Source organism: Miscanthus floridulus, chromosome 18 (genome assembly GCF_019320115.1).
Source record: "Miscanthus floridulus cultivar M001 chromosome 18, ASM1932011v1, whole genome shotgun sequence".
In the NCBI taxonomy this organism is placed as follows: domain Eukaryota; kingdom Viridiplantae; phylum Streptophyta; class Magnoliopsida; order Poales; family Poaceae; genus Miscanthus; species Miscanthus floridulus.
This window is the reverse complement of record NC_089597.1, coordinates 133,969,580-133,993,330: the sequence shown is the minus strand read 5'-3', so window position 1 is coordinate 133,993,330 and position 23,751 is coordinate 133,969,580. Positions and strand designations below refer to the sequence as shown.

At 54.9% G+C, this 23,751-nt stretch overlaps 3 protein-coding genes across 5 annotated transcripts; all 3 read right to left on the bottom strand.

Moving 5' to 3' along the window:
- Positions 1 to 475: 475 nt before the first annotated feature.
- Positions 476 to 3,765, bottom strand: LOC136522735 (uncharacterized). Its single transcript, XM_066516545.1, has 4 exons — positions 3,260 to 3,765; positions 1,299 to 3,120; positions 865 to 1,049; positions 476 to 772 (listed from the first exon to the last, which is right to left on the bottom strand). The coding sequence occupies exons 1-2, from the start codon at positions 3,713 to 3,715 to the stop codon at positions 2,644 to 2,646; spliced, it is 933 nt and encodes a 310-aa protein (XP_066372642.1). The 5' UTR covers positions 3,716 to 3,765; the 3' UTR covers positions 476 to 772; positions 865 to 1,049; positions 1,299 to 2,643.
- A 16,817-nt stretch (positions 3,766 to 20,582) lies between these two features.
- LOC136524743 (uncharacterized) lies at positions 20,583 to 21,119 on the bottom strand. Its single transcript, XM_066518000.1, has one exon. The coding sequence runs from the start codon at positions 21,117 to 21,119 to the stop codon at positions 20,583 to 20,585; it is 537 nt and encodes a 178-aa protein (XP_066374097.1).
- A 182-nt stretch (positions 21,120 to 21,301) lies between these two features.
- LOC136522638 (exocyst complex component EXO70A1-like) lies at positions 21,302 to 22,511 on the bottom strand. 3 transcript variants are annotated; one of them, XM_066516452.1, is made up of 2 exons: positions 21,968 to 22,511; positions 21,302 to 21,829 (listed from the first exon to the last, which is right to left on the bottom strand). In XM_066516452.1, the coding sequence occupies exons 1-2, from the start codon at positions 22,400 to 22,402 to the stop codon at positions 21,461 to 21,463; spliced, it is 804 nt and encodes a 267-aa protein (XP_066372549.1). In that variant the 5' UTR covers positions 22,403 to 22,511; the 3' UTR covers positions 21,302 to 21,460. The 3 variants fall into 3 exon arrangements, with proteins under 3 accessions (XP_066372549.1, XP_066372548.1, XP_066372547.1); XM_066516451.1 differs by having other exon boundaries at positions 21,302 to 21,880; positions 21,968 to 22,510; XM_066516450.1 differs by having other exon boundaries at positions 21,302 to 22,511.
- Positions 22,512 to 23,751: the final 1,240 nt, after the last annotated feature.

Sequence of the window (23,751 nt, the reverse complement as noted above, 5' to 3'; positions counted from 1 at the left end):
TCTAACACCGTTTTTTTCTTCAAAACTAACACCTTTGGCCGCGCCTATTGCCATGGCACGGCAAAACGTATGTGCCGCGCCATGCATGGTGGCACGGCAGGAGGATGACGTGGAGACGACGGGGGCTGCTGACCGGTGACGTAGCAGGGTCTGCCGCGCCACCGATCTTGGCGCGGCAGGACCTGGATGTAGACAGAAGATCGCCTGCTGTCGGTGAGGATCGGTAGCGACACGACCATGGACCCTGGCTTCGTGTCGTAGCTGAACGGCACCTGCAGCTCCTGCCCCAACGCCTTCGCCTTCCTCGACCCCTCGCCGGTGGGCTCCGACCAGGTGCTCTAGTCCGACATGAGGTCGCGCAGCACGGTCGACTACTGCGCGTCCAACCAGGGTGCCTTCTTCGACGATTTCGTGGCGGCGATGACCAAGATCGGGAGGATCGGGGTCAAGACGCCGGCCACCGGCGGCGAGATACGCCGGGACTGCCGGTTCCTGAACTAGTTGCTAGTTAATCTCGCCGGCAGTGCTGCCGCGACGCATTGAAACGAATATAAAGCAAATAAATGAAGTCCGTGCGCAAGTTGACAAGCTGCCACATAACATTTTCATTGGTTCGACATAAGTTCGACATAACATAACCAACTAAGTCGTAAGTTTCGGATGGCAATATTCGTTCGACCTAACAAACTAAGACCCACGGATTTATTGGTAACACATTGGGAGTGTAGCCAACGTCGGTGTGGTCGCGTTGCTGGTGCGTACAGCTCGTATCCTGCAAGTATATGATATGCACGATTACTTATAATCTTTATGATCGTTAGTTCATGAAGCCTACGTATTTAAAGAAACTACCTTTGTTACTACCTGTGAGGCTCCTTGGGTACCAAGCGGGGCACCACCTAGCTGAGACATGCCGATCTCGTCCTGCGGCCAATCGTCCCACTGGTGGTGCTGTCTGCGGAAGCCCGGGGAGTCGTCGTCGTCCTCGCCATCGTCGTCATCCTCGCTTGCAGGGTCCTTCCCAGCGCTATGATGTGGTGGTGTACGCACTGCAGAAGTGGCACCTGTCACTGCTGAGAAGAGCCGACTGGTGTCCTCAAAGAGCCAGAAGAGGTGCCACCCGACCGCATCGGGACTGCCGCCCATGTGTTGCTACTGCTGGTCGTTCCATTTTATTGGGCTAAGGGGCCATATTTGCAGCATCCAACATATACCAACATAGTGTGCCATTATATACAAGTATACTATATTTGTTTTGTTCCAAAATCATGGGTATTCCATGGCATACAGGGGCATACCTCTGGCGCCACCCATGTGTCGAGGTGGTGTGGCTGCGGGCTCGAATGCCGGCTTGACGAGGTCGCGGACGGCGGGGTCAGCTCCTGGCTTGGCGTGGCGACGAGGTTCAGCGGCGCAGGCCGTCGCAGCCAGCGGCGGCGCAGGCCGCTGTAGGGTAGGTTGCTCCTGATCGCGGTCCTAGGCGCGGCGATGCTCAGTGATGCAGTCCGTTGCGGGCAGCTGGAGTGGCGTCCGCTGCAGGCCGGGCTGCTCCTGACCACTGCCCTAGGCGCAGCGAGCAGTAGCAAGCCACGACGCGTGCCGCGACGGGGATGTTCGGGCAGCGCTGTGGTCACCAGAGAAGAGCGAGAGCGAGAAGGAGACGAAGGCGGCGGGGTGCGCTGGACTCCGAGTCGGAACACGCGGTGGAGGACAAAGGATAGGGTTGAGAGTGAGGGAACATTTTAGACAATTTCACTAGCCAGTCCCACATGTCAAAGCTCCCAAACGGTGAAAATCAAACAGAATGCCAACAAAATGGTGTGGAGATCAAAGAAGTTCCGACTAGTGGCACCTATGACCGTCCAAACTTTTTAATGACTTGTGGATAATTACAAACTTTTATAATGGCACACAAGTAAAAGACTCAAAGGTTCGGGGGGGGGGGGGGGGGAGGCGAGAAGGTTCTCGAGCTACGATAGCATCGGCTGAAAGTTGCGGTGCGCACGTGAGACGTTGATCTGCGAATCGGACAACAGGGTGAAATTGGAGTGACGTGGATGGCCTGGTTGGCGAGGAAGTTGCGCAGGGAGCGGCGCGGCAGGTACGGAGGCAGGGGCAATCCGGACGAGAACTCCAGGACGGGAGAGGCAACGCGTCTGTGGCCGCACAGCCCTGAGCGGAGACGCGGCGGGACGCTGGGGAACACCGGCCAAGAAGGCCCGGCCGGGCGGTGCGCTGCGCCTACGGCCGCACGGTGCTGGGGGGCGGCACGGCGGGACGCACGGCAGAGATAGGGGTAATTATTGGTTTACAAGATCATATCAAGGAAGCACTAATGTATCTGAATACTCTTCTGACAATGGTATAACTTAAAAATGTACAGCTGACTGCATTTTAGAAAACAATGAGATGCCAGGGCCTTGTTTAGATTGTAACTTTTTTCAACCCGATGAATAGTACCACTTTCGTCTTTTTTGACAAATATTGTCCAATCGTGGACCAACTAGGCTCAAAAGATTCATCTCGTGATTTCCAACTAAACTGTATAATTAGTTATTTTTTTACCTATATTTAATACTCCATGCAAGCAGCTAAAAATTGATGTAATGAAGAGAGAGTGAAAACTTGGAATTTAGATGGTATCTAAACAAGGCCCAGCATAGCAAAGGAACTGCTTCTTACAACGCTGAGCAGCGACACGGCAGGGCGGGACGCTGGAGAAGGCCAGCCGAGCACGTCCGACCGGGCGGCGCGCTGCCTCTGTGACCGGGCGATGCTGGTGGGAGGAACGCTGGTGTAGGGAGTGATTCTTGAGGGGCTGATACCACTGTACTCCAAGTATTTTTCAAAGCTTGAAATGACTTTGTCAATAACAGCCACCCGGAGCCTTCTCCTCAGCTTTGGGTCTGGGACCTTCCAGAACTTCTGGGCATTGTAGGTTTTCTGAAACTCAGACTCAAATTTAGCTGGAGAGGAGTACCTTCCCATGCAAAGCGGCGTAGAATTATACAGGCACGACAACACCGGTGCCCAAGACACCTGCAAATATGTTTCGATGTAGTTTTCGATCTTGCGAGCGAGGCCTGCCATGTGGGATTCCATCACCAAAGTTGGGGAAAGCTGCTCCCACATGAAGTATGAGTTGTTGGTCAAGAACAGGAACCTCAAGCTCTAATCAGCAAATGATCGTGATTCCTCAGCAAGTTTTTTTCTCTAGGCATAGCACCGTCTCCATCACAAGGCTGGTCAAAGGGCTCACCTTGTCAAAACTAGGCACATAACCACGGAGCTGAGCTGCTTCCTTGACGAGTTGATGCGCTGTTGCCCAATTGGTGGACAGCAAGACGATGTAGCTCACCATGGCACGGGTGAGCTCATGGATGTCCGGTGATGATCCTTGTGGAGTTTGAACACCCCGCCACGAGCCATCGTCGTCCTCGGTGAGACGAGTCCTGGAGGTCTCCTCCATCATGTTCCATATTGCCTCATCTAGCTCGCCTTGTTTGTATGACACGAGGCTGGCCATCTCATCCGTTGGTGTCGAGAGGGAGGTCGCGGTACCGGTGGTGGTGGTGGTGGTGGTGGTGGAGGTGGTGGTGGTGGTGCCGCCGCCGCTGCTGCTGGTACTGCTACTGTAATCTACCAGATCAGTTCGTAGCCAATTCGGCTTCCAAACAGGCTGCAGCGAACCATGGCCGCCGCCGGACATGTCCATCCTCTCTGCTGCCTGTTTAGGAATCTACCTGCATGAACTTGACTGGGTCTGGGTGTGTCGTGTGTGTGTGTGCCTTGAGCCTGTGTGGAGAAGCCTGCTACACGATGACACTGACGAGACCACTGAATTCGCGTGCCGTTACAAACACGCTGCTCAGTATTGGCTGTCACGGCTTCACTTTCACCTGCGTGGCTACGTCCTCTGGAAACCTTGCGATTTAAGCGCTGTCCGGCACTTGGCAGGCAGGTTAAGGCCCGTGAGACCTGATGGGTTTTCTGTCCTATACAACAGCATGGCGATCGGCCCACGACTGCGGCTTGAGGCCTTGATCACAAGGCCGTGATGGGATGGGCCCTCGGAGTCTTTCAACTTTATACCTTAGCAGTTTGATTCGTTATGAGATCCAGACTGCTTTTAATGAAAGAGGGATTAATGTTTGATCCCAAGTCAGTATCGGTGGATGTTCTTAATTTTATTAAAATTTATCAATCCAATCAAATAATTATTATTGGCATAACTACCTTGGCAAAAAGTTACTCCTATCCCCAAATGTAGATATATCATATATCAAAATGTGAAAAAAAAAACATGGAAAAACACTAGTTGACTACACAAGTTACATAGCCCTCGGGCAATTTTAGACACATTTCACAATTTATTTACGACATGGTTCAGCATCTAACCAGTCCATAAATTCAAACGGCTAGACAGCCATTCAGCTTTTTCATACAGCAGACTAGCAGAGCCGCCAACCATAAGTTACATACCCCCTCTGCATAAGTTTCAGCTGTGCCAAACAAGGGCCTAAGATCCCAAATCTAGCACAGCTTTAGTCTTCTTCTTCACTTGCAACTAAATACCACAGTGCATTACCAAAGGCTATGAAGTTGGCACTATTTTGGCCCAGTCCTTCCATGAGGATTGCAAATTATATTACTCCTGTCCAGGAAGTGCTTGGTCCACATTCAGCAAGAAAACATGAACATACACATTTTTTTTTGTGGAAACATGAACGTACACATTAGCAGCGGTAGTAGCGAGTACAGGGGTTAATTGCCAAAATAAGAATCCTACTCTTGTCTTACTGCAGTTTTTGCTTATAGAGAGCGAGATCTGCACTATATTGAACTGAATACCTCAACTACAAATTTGACGAAGTTACAGCAGCCAAAACCGACTTATTACTTGTAGTGCTTTCAACTTTTAGTCATTAGCTCCATCCATAAGTCAAGTCGTTTGAAGATCATTTCTCATTTAAAACCACAATGAAACGATGGACATAGATGGAAGCAATACTAACTGAATGTTGGTAACTTGTGGTGCACCGGTTATTTATCCTTCAAATAACTCTTCCAACATCTCCTGCAAGCTCTCAGGACTGACGATGACTCTTGAAGCGCTGACGCCACCATCCTCCAAGAACTTTGTGAAGACTGAAATGACTTTGTCAACGATGGTTGTCCGCAACACTTTCCTTAGCTCTGGGTCTGGAACCTTCCAGAGTTTCTGCGCAAGGTAGGTCTTCTCAAACTCTGCCAAGGATGTCAAGGGCGTCAAGCCCTTGGCTGGCCGGACCGCGGCTACGTAGTTCGTAGCCGTCGGCCGTCTTCTCCGGTGAGGTTACACCCCTCTACCGTAGGCTTAGTTGAGAGCAGTGGCGGATCCAAAGGGGGGGCTGGGGGGGCTCCAGCCCCCCCTAATTTCTTGATTTCAATGCTAATTACTGTAGCAAAAACTTGATTTCACCGTTAAATCTTCGTGCAAATCAACATCTCTGTTGTTTTAGCCCCCCCTTATCCCGCATCCCACATCCGCCACTGGTTGAGAGACAGAGAGGATTAAGGATAATGATCTTCTTCCCCTCATTGTCTTTCGGAATTACATATAAATAGCCAATCAGCCAACTAATCTTGGAAACAAACTAATCTTTGCAAACTAAGGAAACCAACTCCTAAAATCAAGGCCAGCCCTTAGCCACTCGATCTGGCCTGGCTGTTGGGCGCGCCTCCGCTCGCTGCTGCCGCGCGCTCTGCGGCTCGCCTGATGTCTCGGGCCCGCCGCTGACGTGTGTACGTGCGGCCCCACATGACATCTCTCCCCCCTCGAGGTCCAGCTCGTCCTCGAGCTGAAAGGTGGGGTACTGCTGGCGGAAGTCATCAAGGTCCTCCCAGGTCGCTGAGGACGCCGGTTCGCCTCGCCAATGCACCAGGAGCTGGTGGACCCCGCGGGCCAAGCGTGTCTGCTCCACGCGTTCTGGCACCGGGACGACGGAGCCGTGGTGGATGTCCGGCAGTGGGGGCGGCGCGTCGGGTGGTGTACCGACGAACTTCTTGAGGGTGCTGATGTGGAAGACGTCATGGATCCTGGCCTGCGACGGCAGCTCGAGTCGTACCGCAACGTCGTTGATGAGCTCGACGACCTTATAGGGCCCGAGGTAGCGCGCCTTGAGCTTGCCGGCGGTAGCTTGTGGCAGGGACGAGGCAGTCCGCTGGCGAAGACGAAGTAGCGCCCAGTCGCCCACTTGGTAGTGAACAGGGCGGTGGTGTTTGTCGTATTGGCGCTTCTGAACGGCTTGGGCCTGCTGCAGGTGGTACCGCACATCAGCGAGAAAAGCCTCGCGCTCCTCCATGTCGCGCGCGACTGCTGCAACCCGTGTCTCACCCGGCTCATAGGAGCGGATCGTTGGAGGATCACGCCCGTAGACCACGCGGAACGGCGTCTCCCGCAGTGATGACTGGTAGGCCATGTTGTACACGTACTCAGCCCATGGCAACCACCGCAGCCACTGCCGGGGGCGATCACCGGTGAAGCACCGCAGGTACATGACGATGACGCGGTTGGCGGCCTCCGTCTAGCCGTCCGACTGAGGGTGAAAAGCCGTTGTCATGTGCAGCTTCGTTCCCATGAGGCGCATCAATTCGCACCAGAACGCCGACGTGAACATCGGGTCGCGGTCGGATACTATCGACTGCGGCATGCCATGGAGGCGCACGATGTCGGCGAAGAAGGCTTGCGCCACTGTCTCGGCGGTGTACGGGTGCGCCAGTGCGATGAAGTGGCAGTACTTGCTGAAGCGGTCGACGACGGAGAGGATCACCGACTTGCCGTTGACCCGGGGAAGAGCTTCGATGAAGTCGAGGCTGATATCCGCCCAGACGATGGTGGGAACGGGCAGCGGCATGAGAAGCCCCGCCGGAAGCAGATGTTCGGACTTGTACCGCTGGCAAGTGATGCAGCTCCTCACGAAATCCTGCACAAGGCGCCTCATGTGGGGAAAGTGAAAGTCCCTGCGGAGGCGGTGCATCGTACGCTGGACCCCTTCGTGCCCATCATCATGGACAGCTGCGACGATCTCCTGCAAAAGGGGTTAGGCGGGCGGAATGTAGAGGCGGTCGTCGTAGAGGATCATGCCGTCCCGCACGGTCCAGGGCGCCGCACGCGTTCCAGCCTGGATGTCGCCGTGGATGGTGACCAGCGTGGGGTCAGTTGCCTGGGCCTGTCGGAGCCGCGCGATGAAGTCGAACCGCGGAGCCGACACCACGCGGAGCTCGCCCATGGTGTCCTCTTCGGTGTTGCGGTGAGATAGAGCATCGACGACTGTGTTGGAGACGCCCGACTTGTACTCGACGGCGAAGTCGAAGCCAAGGAGCTTTCCCACCCAGTGGTGCTGCGGGATGGTGGCGAGCCGCTGGTCGAGGAGATATTTGAGGCTGTAGTGATCGGTCTTGACGACGAATCTCCGCCCCTAGAGGTACGGCCTCCAATGCCGCACGGCGAGCACCAAGCCGATGAGCTCACGCTCGTATGCCGTGAGCGACCGATGCCGTGGTGCCACTGGTCTGCTGAAGAAGGCGATCGGGTGGCCCTCCTGGATAAGCACGGCCCCGAACCCGTAGGTGGATGCATCGCACTCGACGACGAACGGCTTGGTGAAGTCCGGCAACGTCAGCACCGGCGCAGACGTCACAGCGCCCTTGAGCGCGCTGAATGCCGCTGCTGCCTCGGCGTTCCACGCGAACCCCTCCTTCTTCAGGAGCATCATGAGAGGGGCTACGATGGCGCCGTAGTTGTGGACGAACTTCCTGTAGTAGCCTGCCAAGCCGAGGAAGCCCCGCACCACCCGTGCCGATCGGGGCACCGGCCAGTCGTGGGTGGCCTGGACCTTCGACGGGTCCATGGCGACGCCTGCCGCGGATATGACGTGTCCTAGGTACGCGACGGATGGCGTGCCGAAGGAGCACTTGGAACGCTTGACGAAGAGGCGGTGGCGCACTAACTCGGAGAGGACGACACGGAGGTGTCGCAGGTGATCCGCCCAGGTTTGACTGTAGATGAGAATGTCATCAAAAAAGACAAGTACAAATCGACGCAGGTACGGCCGGAGGACGTCGTTCATGAGGGACTGGAACGTCGCCGGCGCGTTGCAGAGGCCAAATGGCATGACGAGGAACTCGTAGAGGCCGTCATGCGTGCGGAACGCCGTCTTGTGTACATCCTCAGGCCGCATCCGGACCTGGTGGTACCCGAACCGCAGGTCCAGCTTGGTGAAGAAACGCGCGCCGTGGAGCTCGTCGAGCAGCTCGTCCATGACCGAGATGGGGAAGGCATCCTTGACTATGAGCGTGTTCAATGCCCTGTAGTCGACGCAGAACCGCCACGTGTCGTCCGGCTTCTTGACGAGGAGCACCGGCGATGAGAACTCCGAGTAGCTGCGGCGGACGATGCCCTGCGCCATCATGGCGGCGCATTATCGTTCGAGCTCATCTTTGTGAGCCGTCGGGTACTGATACGGCCGGACAGCCACCGGCTACGCGCCCGGTTTGAGCGTGATGCCATGGTCGCGGACTCAGGGCGGGGGCAGGCCGGTCGGCTCGGCGAAGGCGTCATCGAACCTTGCCAAGAGCTCCTCGAACAGGGAGGTGCTGGCCGAGGTGGTGTAGGGGCCGTGCGCGCCTGGGGCTAGAACGCCTGCCCAGCACACGGTGCGCCCTTCGTGCTGGAACGAGACGGTGCCCGCTACCAAGTCCCACACCAGCTTCCCCAAGGTGGCCATCCAGTGTGTCCCCAGGACGATGCCGTACCCTGCAAGAGGCATGACAAACAAATCGACGGCGAAGCCGAGGTCGTCGATAGTGAGTGGAGCGCGGCGAAGGACGCCTGGGCATGGTACTTTCTCGCCGTTGGCGACCATGGCCGTCAGGCGTGGCCGAGGTTGGACTGGCAGCCCGGTCCGGCGCGCTGCATCCTCCCCGATGAAGCTGTGGGTGGATCCGGTGTCCAGGAGGGCGATGAGGGACGTCGCGCCCACCGAGACGTGGACCTGCATGGTCGTGCCGACGGGCAAACCAGCGACCGCGTGGAGGGAGAAGACTGGGGCCTCCGTCTCCCCGATCGTGTCTGCTGCAGCAGCACCGTCGTCCGCGGCATCGTCGATCTCCATGCCCTCGAGGAAGAAGAGGCGCCGGTAGAACCTGTTGTGGCCACGGGTGTACTTTTCATTGCAATTGAAGCACAGACCTTGATGGCGCCGTTCCGCCATTTCATCCGGTGTTAGGCGCCGCTGGTTGCCCTCGCCGCGGCCCTGCTGGGTGGCCATCGGGGGAGCAGGGAGTGTCAGCTACTGCTGCGGAGGTGCGGGTAGTGCTGGTCGGACGGCTGGGGCGGCAAGAAGGCCGCGCGAGGGCGGCCGAGGGGGAGGCGGCCCCTGCCGGTCGATCTCCATCAACTCCACCTGGCGGGCGAGACTCATGGCGGCCGCCAGCGTCTCCGGGTTGTGGATGCGGACGGCGTGGCTGAGCGGCGGTAGGAGTCCGCCGGTGAAGATCTGGACACGTTGAATCTCATCAAGACGACCCGCGCAAGGCAGGAGGGCCTGGAAATGGTTGGAGTACTCCTCCACGGTCCCTGTACGCCGGCACTGGGTGAGCTCAAATAGCGGAGCCGAGCGAAGGCGCGGCCCAAAACGCAGGTTCAGGAGCTCCTTAAACTGCCCCCATGGCGGCGTGCCCTCGTCCTCCTAGAGCTAGTCGTACCAGAGCTCCTCCGCCATGGTACGTTGTTGGCGAAAATAGGATTCGCACTTGTTGACGAAGAGCATCGGATCAGTCTTGCCGTCGTAGCGGGGAAACTCCAATTTCTGGAATTTCGGCGGGCGATCAAGATCGCGCGGCCCGTCTTGGCGACCGCCGGTGCCGCTGCCCGACGACGACGCCGACTTCTACTTCATGGCGGCCATGTCGGCCTTCAGGTCCTTTAATTCCATGGTGACGGACTTCAGCATCTGGACCACATCAGCGAGGGACGGCTGGCTCATGGTTGCTGGCTGGGGCGCGGACCTGGGGAAGGGCGGCGGCGACGGTGGCGGGCTAGGATTTTGGGCGGCTATGGAAGACTGGGTGGAGCGGGTGGGAAAGGATCGGCGAGACCGTGATACCAGGTTGTCAAGGGCATCAAGCCCTTGGCTGGCCGGACCGCGTCTACGTAGTTCGTAGCCGTCGGCCGTCTTCTTCGGTGAGGTTACACCCCTCTACCATAGGCTTAGTTGAGAGACAGAGAGGATTAAGGATAATGATCTTCTTCCCCTCATTGTCTTTCGGAATTACATATAAATAGCCAATCAGCCAACTAATCTTGGAAACAAACTAATCTTTGCAAACTAAGGAAACCAACTCCTAAAATCAAGGCCAGCCCTTAGCCACTCGATCTGGCCTGGCTATTGGGCGCGCCTCCGCTCGCTGCTGCCGCGCGCTCTGCGGCTCGCCTAATGTCTCGGGCCCGCCACTGACGTGTGTATGTGCGGCCCCACATGACAAAGGACCTACGCTGTGCTGAGTATCTCATGAAGAAAAAGCAACAGGGTGAATGACTATGCAAGGGCTTTAACACCGGCGTCCAGGATACTTGCAGATAACTGTTTATGTAGTTGTCAAGCTTGCGAGCCAGGGCATCCGTTGGGACAACCAAAAGCAGATTTTGAGAAAGCAGTTTGTGCCACAGGAAGTAGAAATTGTTGGCCAGGAATAGGAACCTGAGGCTCTGAGCCGCCGGACATGTCCATTCTCTCTGCTGCCTGTTTAGGAATCTACCTGCATGAACTTGACTGGGTCTGGGTATGTCGTGTGTGTGTGCGCGCCTTGAGCCTATGTGGAGAATCCTGCTACACGATGACACTGACGAGATCACTGAAGAGGGCTGATGCTAGGACGAATCAATGTTGACAGGTATTAACTCCTTCTCTTTAGGTACCTTATTATTGGTCCCCGACAGTAGCCCCCGAGCCCCCGGGTGATTCGAGTAGAATCGTCTGTGGGATTTTTTGGCCCCCGAACTTGCGGAGAAGTAGAATACTCCTTTGGAGGTTTCTCCAATTTGCCAGCGGGTGCGCGCGAGAGCACCTGGTGGGTGTAGCCCCCGAGCCTGTGGAGGAGTAGGACACTCCTTCGGAGGGTTTTTTCAAAAGAGAGGATTCTGAGAGGCATGGCCCTCCATTGTTGCCCACGGCGTGCCCTGAAGATGGTGATTTCTTCATCGCCGAGGTCGGACCCTTCACGGGTATGGTCGTGAGATCTGGTGGTTGTTTAGCCGGATATCTCAATTGGGATCCTGGTATCCTGTTTGCGGGGATCCAGCCAGGGTTATCCCGGCTGAGACTCAATCACGGGCCGAGACTCCCTTGAAGCTCGTGCGCCTGAGTTTTGGCCGCTCGCGGGCCCATCATTCATCGTAAGGCTGCCTTGGGACGGTCATCGAAACCGTTGATGGGCTGGCCCTTGAACTTCTGGGCCCAGGCAGGCCGGAGGAACGCTTTTTGACCCATATCTCTTCTGCTGGTAAAGAGTCCTAGTACGCCCGGGGAGGTGAAACGTCCGACGCGTTTTCAGAGGGAAAAGATAGGGATTGCGGGCGCATATCCCATGACATGACATGGTGGCGGATCGTGGCATGTGCGGAGATCCAGGCGGATGGTTGTCTTCCTCGCATCCGTCGCCCCTATAAAACCAAAGGGTTCGCCCCTAGGGTTTCGTACTTTGCCTCCTTGCCTTTGCATCTACAACTCCACCGCCAATCGCCTAAGCCTCCCGCATCCGTGTCTCTGCCATTGTTGAATTCGCATCCACTCACCCCAATCCTCCAATGGTGCCGTGGTGCCGCTCTGATATCCCCCTCTGAAGTGGCACAGTGCATCAAGGAGGCGATGGAGCCTCCGCGGGACGACGCCGGCGCTGTCCTCGAGTTTGTGTATCCAGTGCGGGGGCACCCCCCCCCAATGCGGCCGAAACTGGGGTACATCGCCTTCGTAAGTTTTCTTTCATCGTGCCTCCTTTTTAATTGAACTCCCGACCCCTTGATGCTGATATTGAAATAGGGGGACCAGCCGAAGAAACTCGTCCTCCAGGACCACCCGGCTCCGCTACCGAAGGACCTATCCGTGACTGCGGCCAACCGCACCGAGGCTGAGCGTCAGAGGAAGGTGAAGGAGGACGAGAGGAGGAAGAAACAGCAAAAGCTACGGGCATGGGAGAGAGGGGAGGATATGGACAGTGATGATGATGATGACGAGGAGGAGGAGGAGGACGATGAGGTAGCTACCGACACTGAGTGGGACGACCTAGCGAGTGAGGATACGCTGACAGGTATCCACTCGTACATGCAGGGGTCTTTCCCATTCCATGCGGGGGAAAGCACGTCCGTGGGGCCGACGGAGATGGGCCAAACCGTCAGCCTGCCCCAAAAGATAGCAGGAGCGGGCGGGTCTGCTGCCCGCTCGAGGTGCTAGCGCAGGGGGGTGGCCCCGTCGCCGCACCTCAAGAGCCATCAGGGGTGGGCACATCTGCCGCCACGCTCGCGGATGCAAGGGAGGCGGCCCCCTCTGCCCGGGAGCAGGGGGCGGGCTCAAAACAGTCCTGTCCTGACGAGGTGGAGCAGGGACCTAGGGGTTCATTCCCCAAATGTCTCCATCGCCCAATAGCGCCAACGTAAGTCACCAACTCCTCTGTTTTCTCTGTTTTTCTCTATTTTCACATGTTTTCCTCATGACTTACGCCCTTTGTTTCTTGTAGCGTCCTCAGACAGGGCCGCTCTTTGGTGCTGGTGCCCAAGAAGAGTGTCACCATTCAGGTGGGACGGCGACTGTTGCCCGGCGTCGCTCCCATTTCGAGAGAGAGCGGAGCCGGTGTCACAGCCTCATCGGCTGGTCAAGCACCGCCCGCGGTGGTGCCCGTGCCCTCATCGGGTCATGCAGACACCGGGGCTTAAGGAGTGCCCTCGAAGGTTTCCGAGCAATCGGCGATGGAGGTGATTCCGCTGCCGACGTTGGGGCAGACGGAGTTGCCACTCGTGACTGTGGCGTCGACCGTGGTGGGCGCGACACCACCGGTCGAGGCCCCACCGACGCAAGCGGAGGTGGCCACGATTGTGACAAGCCCGGCGCAGCCAGACGCAGCCGTGGTGGTGCCCGAGGAAGTGGCACGATCCGTGCCACCGTCGACCCAAGTGACGGCGCCCGACGTAGGCTAGACGGAGGGGGATACAGCCGATGGGTCCCCGGGCGTCGTGGCGGTGGTGGAGAGGACCAATGGGGAGTCACCCCTGGCCCTGATGTCGGGGGGTAGCCACTTGCCCACATGGGGTGAGTCACTGCTCCAGTGGATGGATCTACAAGACCTGACGTCGATACTCTTCTCGCTCAATGATGCTACCGAGAGCATAGAGCGGGAGAGTCTCAACGAAGAAATCTCGGCCTTGCTGGAAGCTCTAAACCAGGCCAGGGTCGTCCTACGCGACGTTGTCATTCCTACTGGCCAGGTATCCACTTAACCTTTCCTCTTGATTTCTTTTTTCTTCATGTATTTTTATGTTTAACATTGATCTTCTTTCAGTCCCTTATCGCTCGTAGCCGGGAGAAGTCCCGGTTCCTTCGCGAGCAGAAGGAGAAATAGGACCGTCTCGCCGAAGAGGCCCGGCTGTGTGGGGATATGAGTGCCCAGCTTGCTGTCGCCCAATAGAGGGTGGCCGAGCTAACTACCCTGGTTGAGGAGGTAGCCAGTCTCCGGTTGCGGGAGGCCAAAGCCTGTCGGGACGCGGAGGATGCCGAGAAGTCGTTTGAGGAACTATCAGAGAGGGCGCGGTGGGATAAGGACGAGGCCACCAGAGTCTGGAAGGAGCGGGATGAGCTACTCCAGAGGGATGCTGAGACCCGCCAGTGGATCCTCGACCTCCTGGCCGAGGTCGAGAAGGAGCGGGAGCTCAAGCTGGGAGCTAAGGAGAGGTTCGCGGACCTTCAGCAAAGGGTGAATCAGGACGCCAAGGCGGTCACCTGGCTATGCAGGGAGCGCAATGAGCTTTGTCAGACCTCGAAGAGGCTCTGCTCAGAGTGCGGCGCGTCCCACGGGGAGCGTGACTAGGCCGTCCGAGAGCGCGATGAGGCGTAGCAGAGGATTAGCTCCCTCCAGGCTGAGCTCGAAACTGCGACAACCTAGAGGTTGGAGGCCGAGAGCGTCTCCATCGGGCTGGTCACAGAACTCATCGAGATGCAGAGGATCCTTCAGGAGGAGAGCGATGAGCACGTTCTCCTGAGCGCTGCCCTCGACGTGGTCTACGACGACCTGGATGTGGTGCGGCCGCAGGGGACCAGATCGCTTGTGGCCTGTGCCGTAGGCATCATGATGTGGGTGCGCTAGCTCGAGAGGGAAGCCCTTCGCTCTGGGATTACCCAAGCCTTCATCGTCGCTCGCTTGCATTACGATGAAAGCATCGACTTGGAGACAATGAGCCTCGGTTTCGCACCTAGCTATGAAGCCTCCGAGCTGGATGAGATAGAAGCAACGGTGGCTCCTCTTGCACAAAACCTAGCGAGCAGAGTTGAAGACATAGTTCTCCCCTAGAGGGGATAGTTAGTCAAATAGGTTGGGTGAATTCTGATGAACGTCATTGTATTCTGTGGACAATTGCTGATTTTTATGTATCGCAAAGATGAATTCGTAACTTTGTTATTTTGTTTTGTTTGATTGAATTTGTTTCCTTCCCTTTTTGTATGCGAAAAGAGAAGGCTAACGTATTCTGACCCTTCCATTCGTTAAGACCATAGGGCCCAAGGTGTAAAGGGAGAACTTCGACCACACTGCTAAGCAAAGACACCATAGCCATCGAGGCGTAGGTGTTTTATAGTCCAACCAGACATGATCAATTATTCGTTTCCACAAACCTTGCCACTAGGTTAGCGTGAAGAAGAGATCTGACGCAGCGACTGTTTTAGAAAAGATATACTTATGCCTTTATCATCCTCCGAGTGAGATCCGACCCCTTGCCGTTGCTGGGGTCGGATGTCACTAGAAATCGAGGGGAGGATAGCGAAACTTAGGAGAACGCATCTCTTGTATTCACACATACCCTCCCCCTAGGATCTTGCTAGCATTCTATGACCATGCGTTAGGTCTCCTTGTAAGTCTAACCTTCCTTGAGCCCCCGCGTGTGGTGGGGAATCAGTCAAGGGTCGGCTCGTTCTTGTGACTGTCGCTCCGTCCATGGTTTCCACAACTAGAGGGGTTGTGTTAATGTTACTTGATTCGGTGGCTCGAGTGACGTGCTCGGTGAGCTCGCTAATGGGCATGTTCGAACGGAATCCTGTTCCGTCGCTTGTGATGGGGTCGGCAAAGCCCTCTGTGGCATTCCATTGCTCCTTAACCCGCCTTCCAATAGATTCCCCCTCAATGGGGATTCTATGGCTCGGCTAGAGGCTAGGATCGAATGAGAAGGTTGAGATAACCTTGTCCGCTTCCAAACAGGATGGGCATAGGCCACTCAGGCTCATCTGCATTTTCCCCCCTGGCTCTTTGCTCGACACGAGGCGACCTCATGCCCTCCATGAGCCGGCCTTCGAACCCCGGTCTTTCGATCTAGGATTGGGCGGCTTGAGCCCCCGAGCCCCGTGGGGTTCGGTAGGGGTCGACCACGATTCATGCATCACCCCATCCTCGGTCTCTGCACCCAGAGGGGCTAAGCGGACGACACTTGCCTCGATGGCTCGAGTGTCACGCTCGGAGAGCTTGCTAACGGGCATGTTCGGGTGGAATCCGGGTCTGTCATCCGCTGACTGGATCGGCAGAGCCCTCATGTGGTATTCCACTGCTTCTTAACCAGCCTCCCGGCAGATGCCCGAGCCGTTCGATAGGCTCAGGTGGCCCGTTGGCCTCTCCTCGATGGAGATTTTGTGGGCTTGGCTCGAGGTTAGAATCAAACGAGAAAGGTCGAGATGTCCCTATCCGCTTCTGAGCGGGGTTAGGCATGGCCACTGGGGCTCATCTCGATTTTTCTCCCCTAGCTCAGTTTGACGCGAGGTGGCCTCGAGCCCTTCATGGACCGGCCTTCAAACCTCAATCTATCGCCGCTCATATCGAATGAGACGACTACCACTTCATGACGCGACATGAAGCATTGAGATGCAGCAATCGCATATGCAATGCTTGGGTGTATGGGATGAACATATGAACGAATGAGTAAATGAATGTATGAATGACCACATGATGGAAAAAGGCGGGGGTCGGTGATGTTACCTCGGTGGCATGAGTGACGGGTTCTAGGAGCTCTTACCAGACATGTCCATGAAGGTTTGGGTCCGACGTTCATGACGGGGCCGGTGTAACCTACACGAGCATCCCAATTTTCCGTTTCTGTCTCTCGGTAGTGATCCAAGCCGTTCGATCGACTTAGGCGACCTGACAGTTTCTCCTTGATGGAGATTTTGTAGGTAGACCCCTCCAAACCCTTCTTGAGAAGGTGGATGCTAAAGCTTGGGGTACGGGGACAAAGAATTCGATCACGCTAGTGAACAAAAACACCATAGCCGCTAGGGCATAGGGTCTAGCGGTTTGACCAGTTTTACTCAAAGTTTACACCCGCACACCGTGCCTTCGGTTTTTAAACGTAAGGAGGGGTCCGGCAAAGAGAATGTCTAACGAGTAGACCCTCTTGCCAGCCCCCGAGCGATGTCCAACCCCCTACTGTTGCTGGGGACGGAGGCTCGGTAGCGAATTTAATATGTAAAGTAAGTAAGGGTGCTTATCTCTCGGCGGCAGCTTTGAGCCATTCGATCGACCCGTTTCTCGACAGTGGCCAAGCCGTCCGATCGACTTGTGTTTCCTGTTGAGATAAAATTTTCTGTGGAAATAGAGGACGAGAGTATCCCACACAAGAATTTGGTTAAGCAGATAAGCCAAGCGTCGAATTTGTGCAAAATGGACGAGCTCTTTGTTATAGCAAACAGCCTTTTAACTCTTCTCCCTCTTTTTGCAAATGAGGTTTAGTGCATTCCAACCCTTCCCATAGTTAAGGTCATAAAAGCTTGGAGTGCAGGTGAGCTAGCTCTGATCACGCTGGTGAGCAAAGGCGCCGTAGCCGCTTGGGCATAGGTGTCTCGCAGTCCGCCTAGTTTTACTCAGAGCTTGTTCCCGAAATCCTAGCTCTTAGGACTTTCCGTGAGAAAAGAGGGTAGGCACAGAGAATGTTTGTAGGATAAATGTACTCATACCAGCCCCTGAGTGAGGCCTGGCCCCTCACCCTTGCAGGGGTCGGATGTCACAAAAGATCGGGGATTTCGATAATAAAACTGATAAGAAAAAGTATGCGTTTATTTAGGGGTAAAAGCGACGTAGCTGCTGGTGTTCCAGGCATTGGTGAAGACATTGCCATTGATGGTCTTTAGCTTGTAGGCGCCTGGCCGGAGCACCTCCGTGACGATGTACGGTCCCTCCCACGATGGAGAGAGCTTGTGGTGGTCCTTGTTGCTCTGGACGAGGTGGAGGACCAGGTCCCCGACATTGAAGGCCCGGCCTCGTATTCGTCGGCTGTGGTTCCATCGCAACACCTACTGGTACTTGCCTAAGTGGAGGAGGGCAATGTCATGCGCTTTGTCTAGCTGGTCCATGGCATCCTCGAGAGATGCCTTGGCACCCTGTGCGTCGTACGCCTAGATCCTTAGTGCTCCATAGTCATGGTCGGTTGGGAGGACAGCCTCGAAACCATAGACCATGAAGAAGGGTGTGTAGCCGGTGGCTCGACTGGGGGTTGTCCTCAGGCTCTAGAGTACCGTGGGGAGCTCGGCAACCCACCATGCTCTGAACTTGTTCAACCGGTTGAAGATCCTGGGCTTGAGGCCCTATAGGACCATGCCGTTTGCGCGCTCATCCTGTCCGTTTGTTTGGGGGTGCACGATGGTGGCCCAATCAACTCGGATATGGTATTCATCACAAAATCAAAGGAACTTCTTTTCGGTGAACTGCGTACCGTTGTTCGTGATGATGGAGTTCGGCACTCCAAAGCGATGGATGATGTCGAGGAAGAACAGCACGGCTTGCTCGGATTTGATCACGGAGATCGGCTGAGCTTCTATCCACTTTGTAAACTTGTCTACGGTGACAAGCAAGTGGGTGTAACCTCCAGGCGCCCTCTTGAGAGGTCCAACCAAATCGAGCCCCAAGACCGTGAATGGCCACGTGATGGGGATCATCTGGAGTGCTTGGGCTAGGAGGTGAGTCTACCGAGCGTAGTACTGGCACCCTTTGCAAGTGCGCATGATCTGCTCGGCGTCGTCTACTGTAGTGGGCCAATAGAAGCCCTGTCGAAACGTGTTTCTGACCAGGGTTCTAGGCGCGGCATGGTGACCATAGATCCCACCATGGATATCGCTCAGCAAACGCTTGCCCTGTTCGATAGGGATACAGCGCTGCAGGATCCTGGTGTGGCCTCGCTTGTAGAGTTCGCCCTCTACAAGAACAAAGGACTTGGCGCGACGTGCGAGCCGTCGAGCTTCCGTCTTGTCCATCGGCGGCATGTCATAGAGGAGGTAGTCAAGGTAGAGTGCCCTCCAATCGACCAGAGGGTCGGGCTCTGTCGCTGGGTCTTCTTCGAGTTCCATGACTTTGGGGCCAGATGAAGCCGATGGTTGGTCAGCCCCCGAGCCTAACCCGAGAGGACCATCATCAGCCTGTTCTGACCCCTCGCAGCGAACCAAGGGCTTGTGTTGGTTGCTGGCGAAGACACCTGTTGGCACCGGCTCTCGGTCGGATGCCGCCTTTGTAAGCGCGTCGTCCGCCTTGTTGAGGCGCCTCAGGATGTGATTGAGCTCGAGGCCGTCGAACTTGTTTTCCAGTCGTCGGACTTCTTGGCAGTAGGCAGCCATCTTGGCGTCATGGTAGCTTGACTCCTTCATGACTTGATCGACGACCAACTGGGAGTCTCCTCGAAAGTCGAGACATCGGACGCCCAACTCGATGGCAATGCATAGGCCATTGATGAGCGCCTCATATTCGGCCATATTGTTGGAGGAGGGGAAATGGAGACGAACCATGTACCTCATGCGTACCCCGATGGGTGACACGAAGACCAGCCCTGCGCCGGCGCCCTTCTTCATCAGCGATCCGTCGAAGTACATCGTCCAGTACTCTTGATCGACGACCGCCGATGGCATTTGGATCTCAGTCCATTCCACAATGAAATCAGCTAACACCTGGGACTTGATGGCCGTTCGAGGGGCATACGCAATGCCTTGACCCATCAGCTCGAGTGCCCATTTCGCGGTTCTTCCCGTGGCATCCTAGTTTTGGATGACCTTGCTGAGGGAGAAGGACGTCACGACTGTCACCGGGTGTGACTCGAAGTAGTGGTGTAGCTTCCTCTTGGTGATGAGGACGGCGTACAGGAGGTTCTGAATTTGGGGGTAGCGGGTCTTTGAGTCAGATAGGACCTTGCTGATGAAGTACACAGGGCGCTGTACTTTGACGGCGTGCCCCTCTTCTTCCCGCTCGACTACCAGGGCGGCGCTGACCACTTGCATGGTGGCCGCTATGTAGAGCAGAAGGGATTCTCTATCGGTTGGAGGAACCAAGATCGGGGCCTTCATCAGAAGCTGCTTGACCGTGTCAAGTGCCTCCTGGGCCTTGGACGTCCATTCGAAGTGGTCGGCCTTCTTCAGAAGTCGATAAAGGGGGAGACCTCGTTCGCCAAGGCATGATATGAAGCGGTTGAGCGTGGCGAGGCACCCCATAACTCGCTGTACCTCCTTTATGTTCTAAATTGGGCCCATCCTCATGATGGCCGAGATTTTCTCCAGGTTGGCTTCGATGCCACGCTCGGAGACGATGAAACCGAGCAACATGCCCCTCGGGACCCCGAAAACGCACTTTTCGGGATTGAGTTTGATGCCGTTTGCTCAGAGTTTTGCGAAGGTTTGTTCAAGATCAGCTACGAGGTGGTCAGCCTATTTGGATTTGACCACGATGCCGTCGATGTAGGCCTCAACGGTCCGCCCAATGAGGTTTCTGAAACACTTGAGCATACATCACTGGTACATAGCCCTAGCGTTCTTCAGATCGAACGGCATTGTGACGTAGCAGAACGATCCGAAGGGGGTGATGAAAGATGTCACGAGCTGGTCGGACTCTTTCATCGTGATTTGATGGTACCCGGAGTATGCATCAAGGAAGCAGAGGGTTTCGCACCCCGAGGTAGAGTCGACTATTTGGTCTATGCGTGGCAAAGAAAATGGATCCTTTGGGCACGCTTTGTTGAGACCGGTGTAGTCAACACACATCCTCCATTTCCCACTCTTCTTTCGTACAAGAACGGGATTGGCTAACCACTCTGGGTGGTACACTTCCTTGATGAATCCGGCCGCTAAAAGCTTTGCGGTCTCCTCGCCAATGGTGCTGCGTTTCCCCTCGTCGAAGCGACGTAGGCATCGTTTCACCGGCTTGAAGCCTGGGCAGATTTTCAAGGCATGCTCGGTGACCTCCCTCGGAATGCCTGGCATGTCCGAGGGTTTCCATGCGAAGATGTTTTTGTTCGCGCGGAGGAAGTCGACGAGCGCGCTTTCCTATTTAGAGGAAAGAGTGGTGCCAATGCGCACCCCCTTGCCCTCGGAGCTGCTGGAATCTATGAGAACCTCCTTAGAGCCCTCCGCTGGCTCAAAAGACCCGGTCGACCTATTGAGGTCGGGTGCTTCTTCGGTGACCTCTTCCCTGAGGGCCGCGAGCTCTCCGGAGGCGATGATCGCTGCGGCGTGATCGCAGCACTCGACGTCGCACTCGTAGGCGCGTTGAAAGGAGGTGCCGACGGTGATGACCCCACCTGGGCCCGGCATCTTCAGTTTGAGGTAGGTATAGTTGGGGACGGCCATGAACTTCACGTAACATGGTCGTCCCAGGGTGGCGTGGTAAGTTCCGTGGAACCCTACCACTTTGAAGGTGAGGGCCTCGGTCCTATAGTTGGACGGACCCCTGAAGGTGACGGATAGATCGATCTGCCCGAGCGGTATGGCCTGCTTTCCAGGCACAATGCCATGAAAAGATGCTCCGGTCGGCCTACTGTACTGCCTAGTGTACAATACTAGACTAGGGGTATGCTGCCCCATTATGCGTTTAACCAGCTCAAGATGTTTCTTTCGTGCAACCAAACAGAGTCGAACATAGCAAAACAGAGTAACACTTTTTTTTCAGAATCCAATCTTATCATCTTGTTGCAGAGTCACATGCAAGCATATGCGTTAGTTTGGCACATTTGGCAAATACTAATACTATCTTATTGCAATGATCATTATATCACATGCAGTAATCACCTTTTTTTCAGAATCTAGTCGTCTGAAGCAACAACTTTGTTACAAAACCAAACATAAACACGGAACACTCAAAGGATACATAAACGATTGCACCTGTGGCAACTTGGGTCTCTTTCTTTGGCTCTTTGCCTACTTGTTCACCCTTCGAACAGCTCCTGCAACATGTCCCTGAGATCATGGGGAGTGATTCTTGAGGGTCTGATACCACTGTACTCCAAGTATTTTTCAAAGCTTGGAATGACTTTGTCAATAACAGCCACCCGGAGCCTTCTCCTCAGCTTAGGGTCTGGGACCTTCCAGAACTTCTGGGCATTGTAGGTTTTCTGAAACTCAGACTCAAATTTAGCTGGTGGACAGGAGTAGTACCTTCCCATGCAAAGCGGCGTAGAATTGTACAGGCACGACAACACCGGTGCCCAAGACACCTGCAAATATGTTTCGATGTAGTTTTCGATCTTGCGAGCGAGGCCTGCCATGTGGGATTCCATCACCAAAGTTGGGGAAAGCTGCTCCCACATGAAGTATGAGTTGTTGGTCAAGAACAGGAACCTCAAGCTCTGATCAGCAAATGATCGTGATTCGTCAGCAAGTTTTTTCTCTAGGCATAGCACCGTCTCCATCACAAGGCTGGTCAAAGGGCTCACCTTGTCAAATCTAGGCACATAACCACGGAGCTGAGCTGCTTCCTTGACGAGTTGATGCGCTGTTGCCCAATTGGTGGACAGCAAGACGATGTAGCTCACCATGGCACGGGTGAGCTCATGAATGTCCGATGATGATCCTTGGGGAGTTTGAACACCCCGCCACGAGCCATCGTCGTCCTCGGTGAGACGAGTTTTGGAGGTCTCCTCCATCATGTTCCATATTGCCTCATCTAGCTCGGCTTGTTTGGATGACAGGAGGCTGGCCATCTCATCCGTTGGTGTCGAGAGGGAGGTCGCGGTACCGGTGGTGGTGGTGGTGGTGGTGGTGCCGCCGCCGCTGCTGGTACTGCTACTGTAATCTACCAGATCAGTTCGTAGCCAATTCGGCTTCCAAACAGGCTGCAGCGAACCATGGCCGCCGCCGGACATGTCCATTCTCTCTGCTGCCTGTTTAGGAATCTACCTGCATGAACTCGACTGGGTCTGGGTGTGTGTGTGCCTTGAGCCTGTGTGGAGAAGCCTGCTACACGATGACACTGACGAGATCACTGAATTCGCGTGCCGTTACAAACACGCTGCTCAGTATTGGCTGTCACGGCTTCACTTTCACCTGCGTGAACTTGACTGGGTCTGGGTGTGTGTGTGCCTTGAGCCTGTGTGGAGAAGCCTGCTACACGATGACACTGACGAGATCACTGAATTCGCGTGCCGTTACAAACAAGCTGCTCAGTATTGACTGTCACGGCTTCACTTCCACCTGCGTGTCTACGTCCTCTGGAAACCTTGCGATTTAAGCGCTGTCCGGCACTTGGCAGGCAGGTTAAGGCCCGTGAGACCTGATGGGTTTTCTGTCCTATGCAACAGCATGGCGATCGGCCCACGGCTGCGGTTTGAGGCCTTGATCACAAGGCCGTGATGGGATGGGCCCTCGGAGTCTTTCAACTTTGTACCTTAGCAGTTTCACACGGTTGATTGGTTATGAGATCCAGACTGCTATTAATGAAAGAGGGATTAATATTTGATTCCAAGTCAGTATCGGTAGATGTTCTTAATTTACTTAAAATTTATCAATCCAATCAAATAATTATTATTGGCATAACTACCTTGGCAAAAAGTTACTCTTATCCCCAAATGTAGATATATCATATATCAAAATGCCAAAAAAAACATGGAAAAACACTAGTTGACTACACAAGTTACATAGCCCTCGGGCCATTTTAGACACATTTCACAATTTATTTACGACATGGTTCAGCATCTAACCAGTCCATAAATTCAAACGGCTAGACAGCCATTCAGCTTTTTCATACAGCAGACTAGCAGAGCCGCCAGCCATAAGGTACATACCCCCTCTGCATAAGTTTCAGCTGTGCCAAACAAGGGCCTAAGATCCCAAATCTAGCACAGCTTTAGTCTTCTTCTTCACTTGCAACTAAATACCACAGTGCATTACCAAAGGCTATGAAGTTGGCACTGTTTTGGCCCAGTCCTTCCGTGAGGATTGCAAATTATATTACTCCAGTCCAGGAAGTGCTTGGTCCACATTCAGCAAGAAAACATGAACATACACATTTTTTTTGAGGAAACATGAACATACACATTAGCAGCGGTAGTAGCGAGTACAGGGGCTAATTGCCAAAATAAGAATCCTACTCTTGTCTTACTGCAGTTTTTGCATATAGAGAGCGAGATCTGCACTATATTGAACTGAATACCTCAACTACAAATTTGACGAAGTCTCACAGCAGCCAAAACCGACTTATTACTTGTAGTGCTTTCTACTT

Bases quoted from the DNA above. Each gene is read 5' to 3' on its own strand.
- LOC136522638 (XM_066516450.1), bottom strand. From the start codon at position 22,402: ATGGACATGTCCGGCGGCGGCCATGGTTCGCTGCAGCCTGTTTGGAAG.
- LOC136522735 (XM_066516545.1), bottom strand. From the start codon at position 3,715: ATGGACATGTCCGGCGGCGGCCATGGTTCGCTGCAGCCTGTTTGGAAG. The intron at 3,121-3,259 runs GTGAGCCCTTTG...ATGTGGGAGCAG, and splicing joins ATGTGCCTAGTTTTGACAAG to CTTTCCCCAACTTTGGTGAT.
- LOC136524743 (XM_066518000.1), bottom strand. From the start codon at position 21,119: ATGGGGCAGCATACCCCTAGTCTAGTATTGTACACTAGGCAGTACAGT.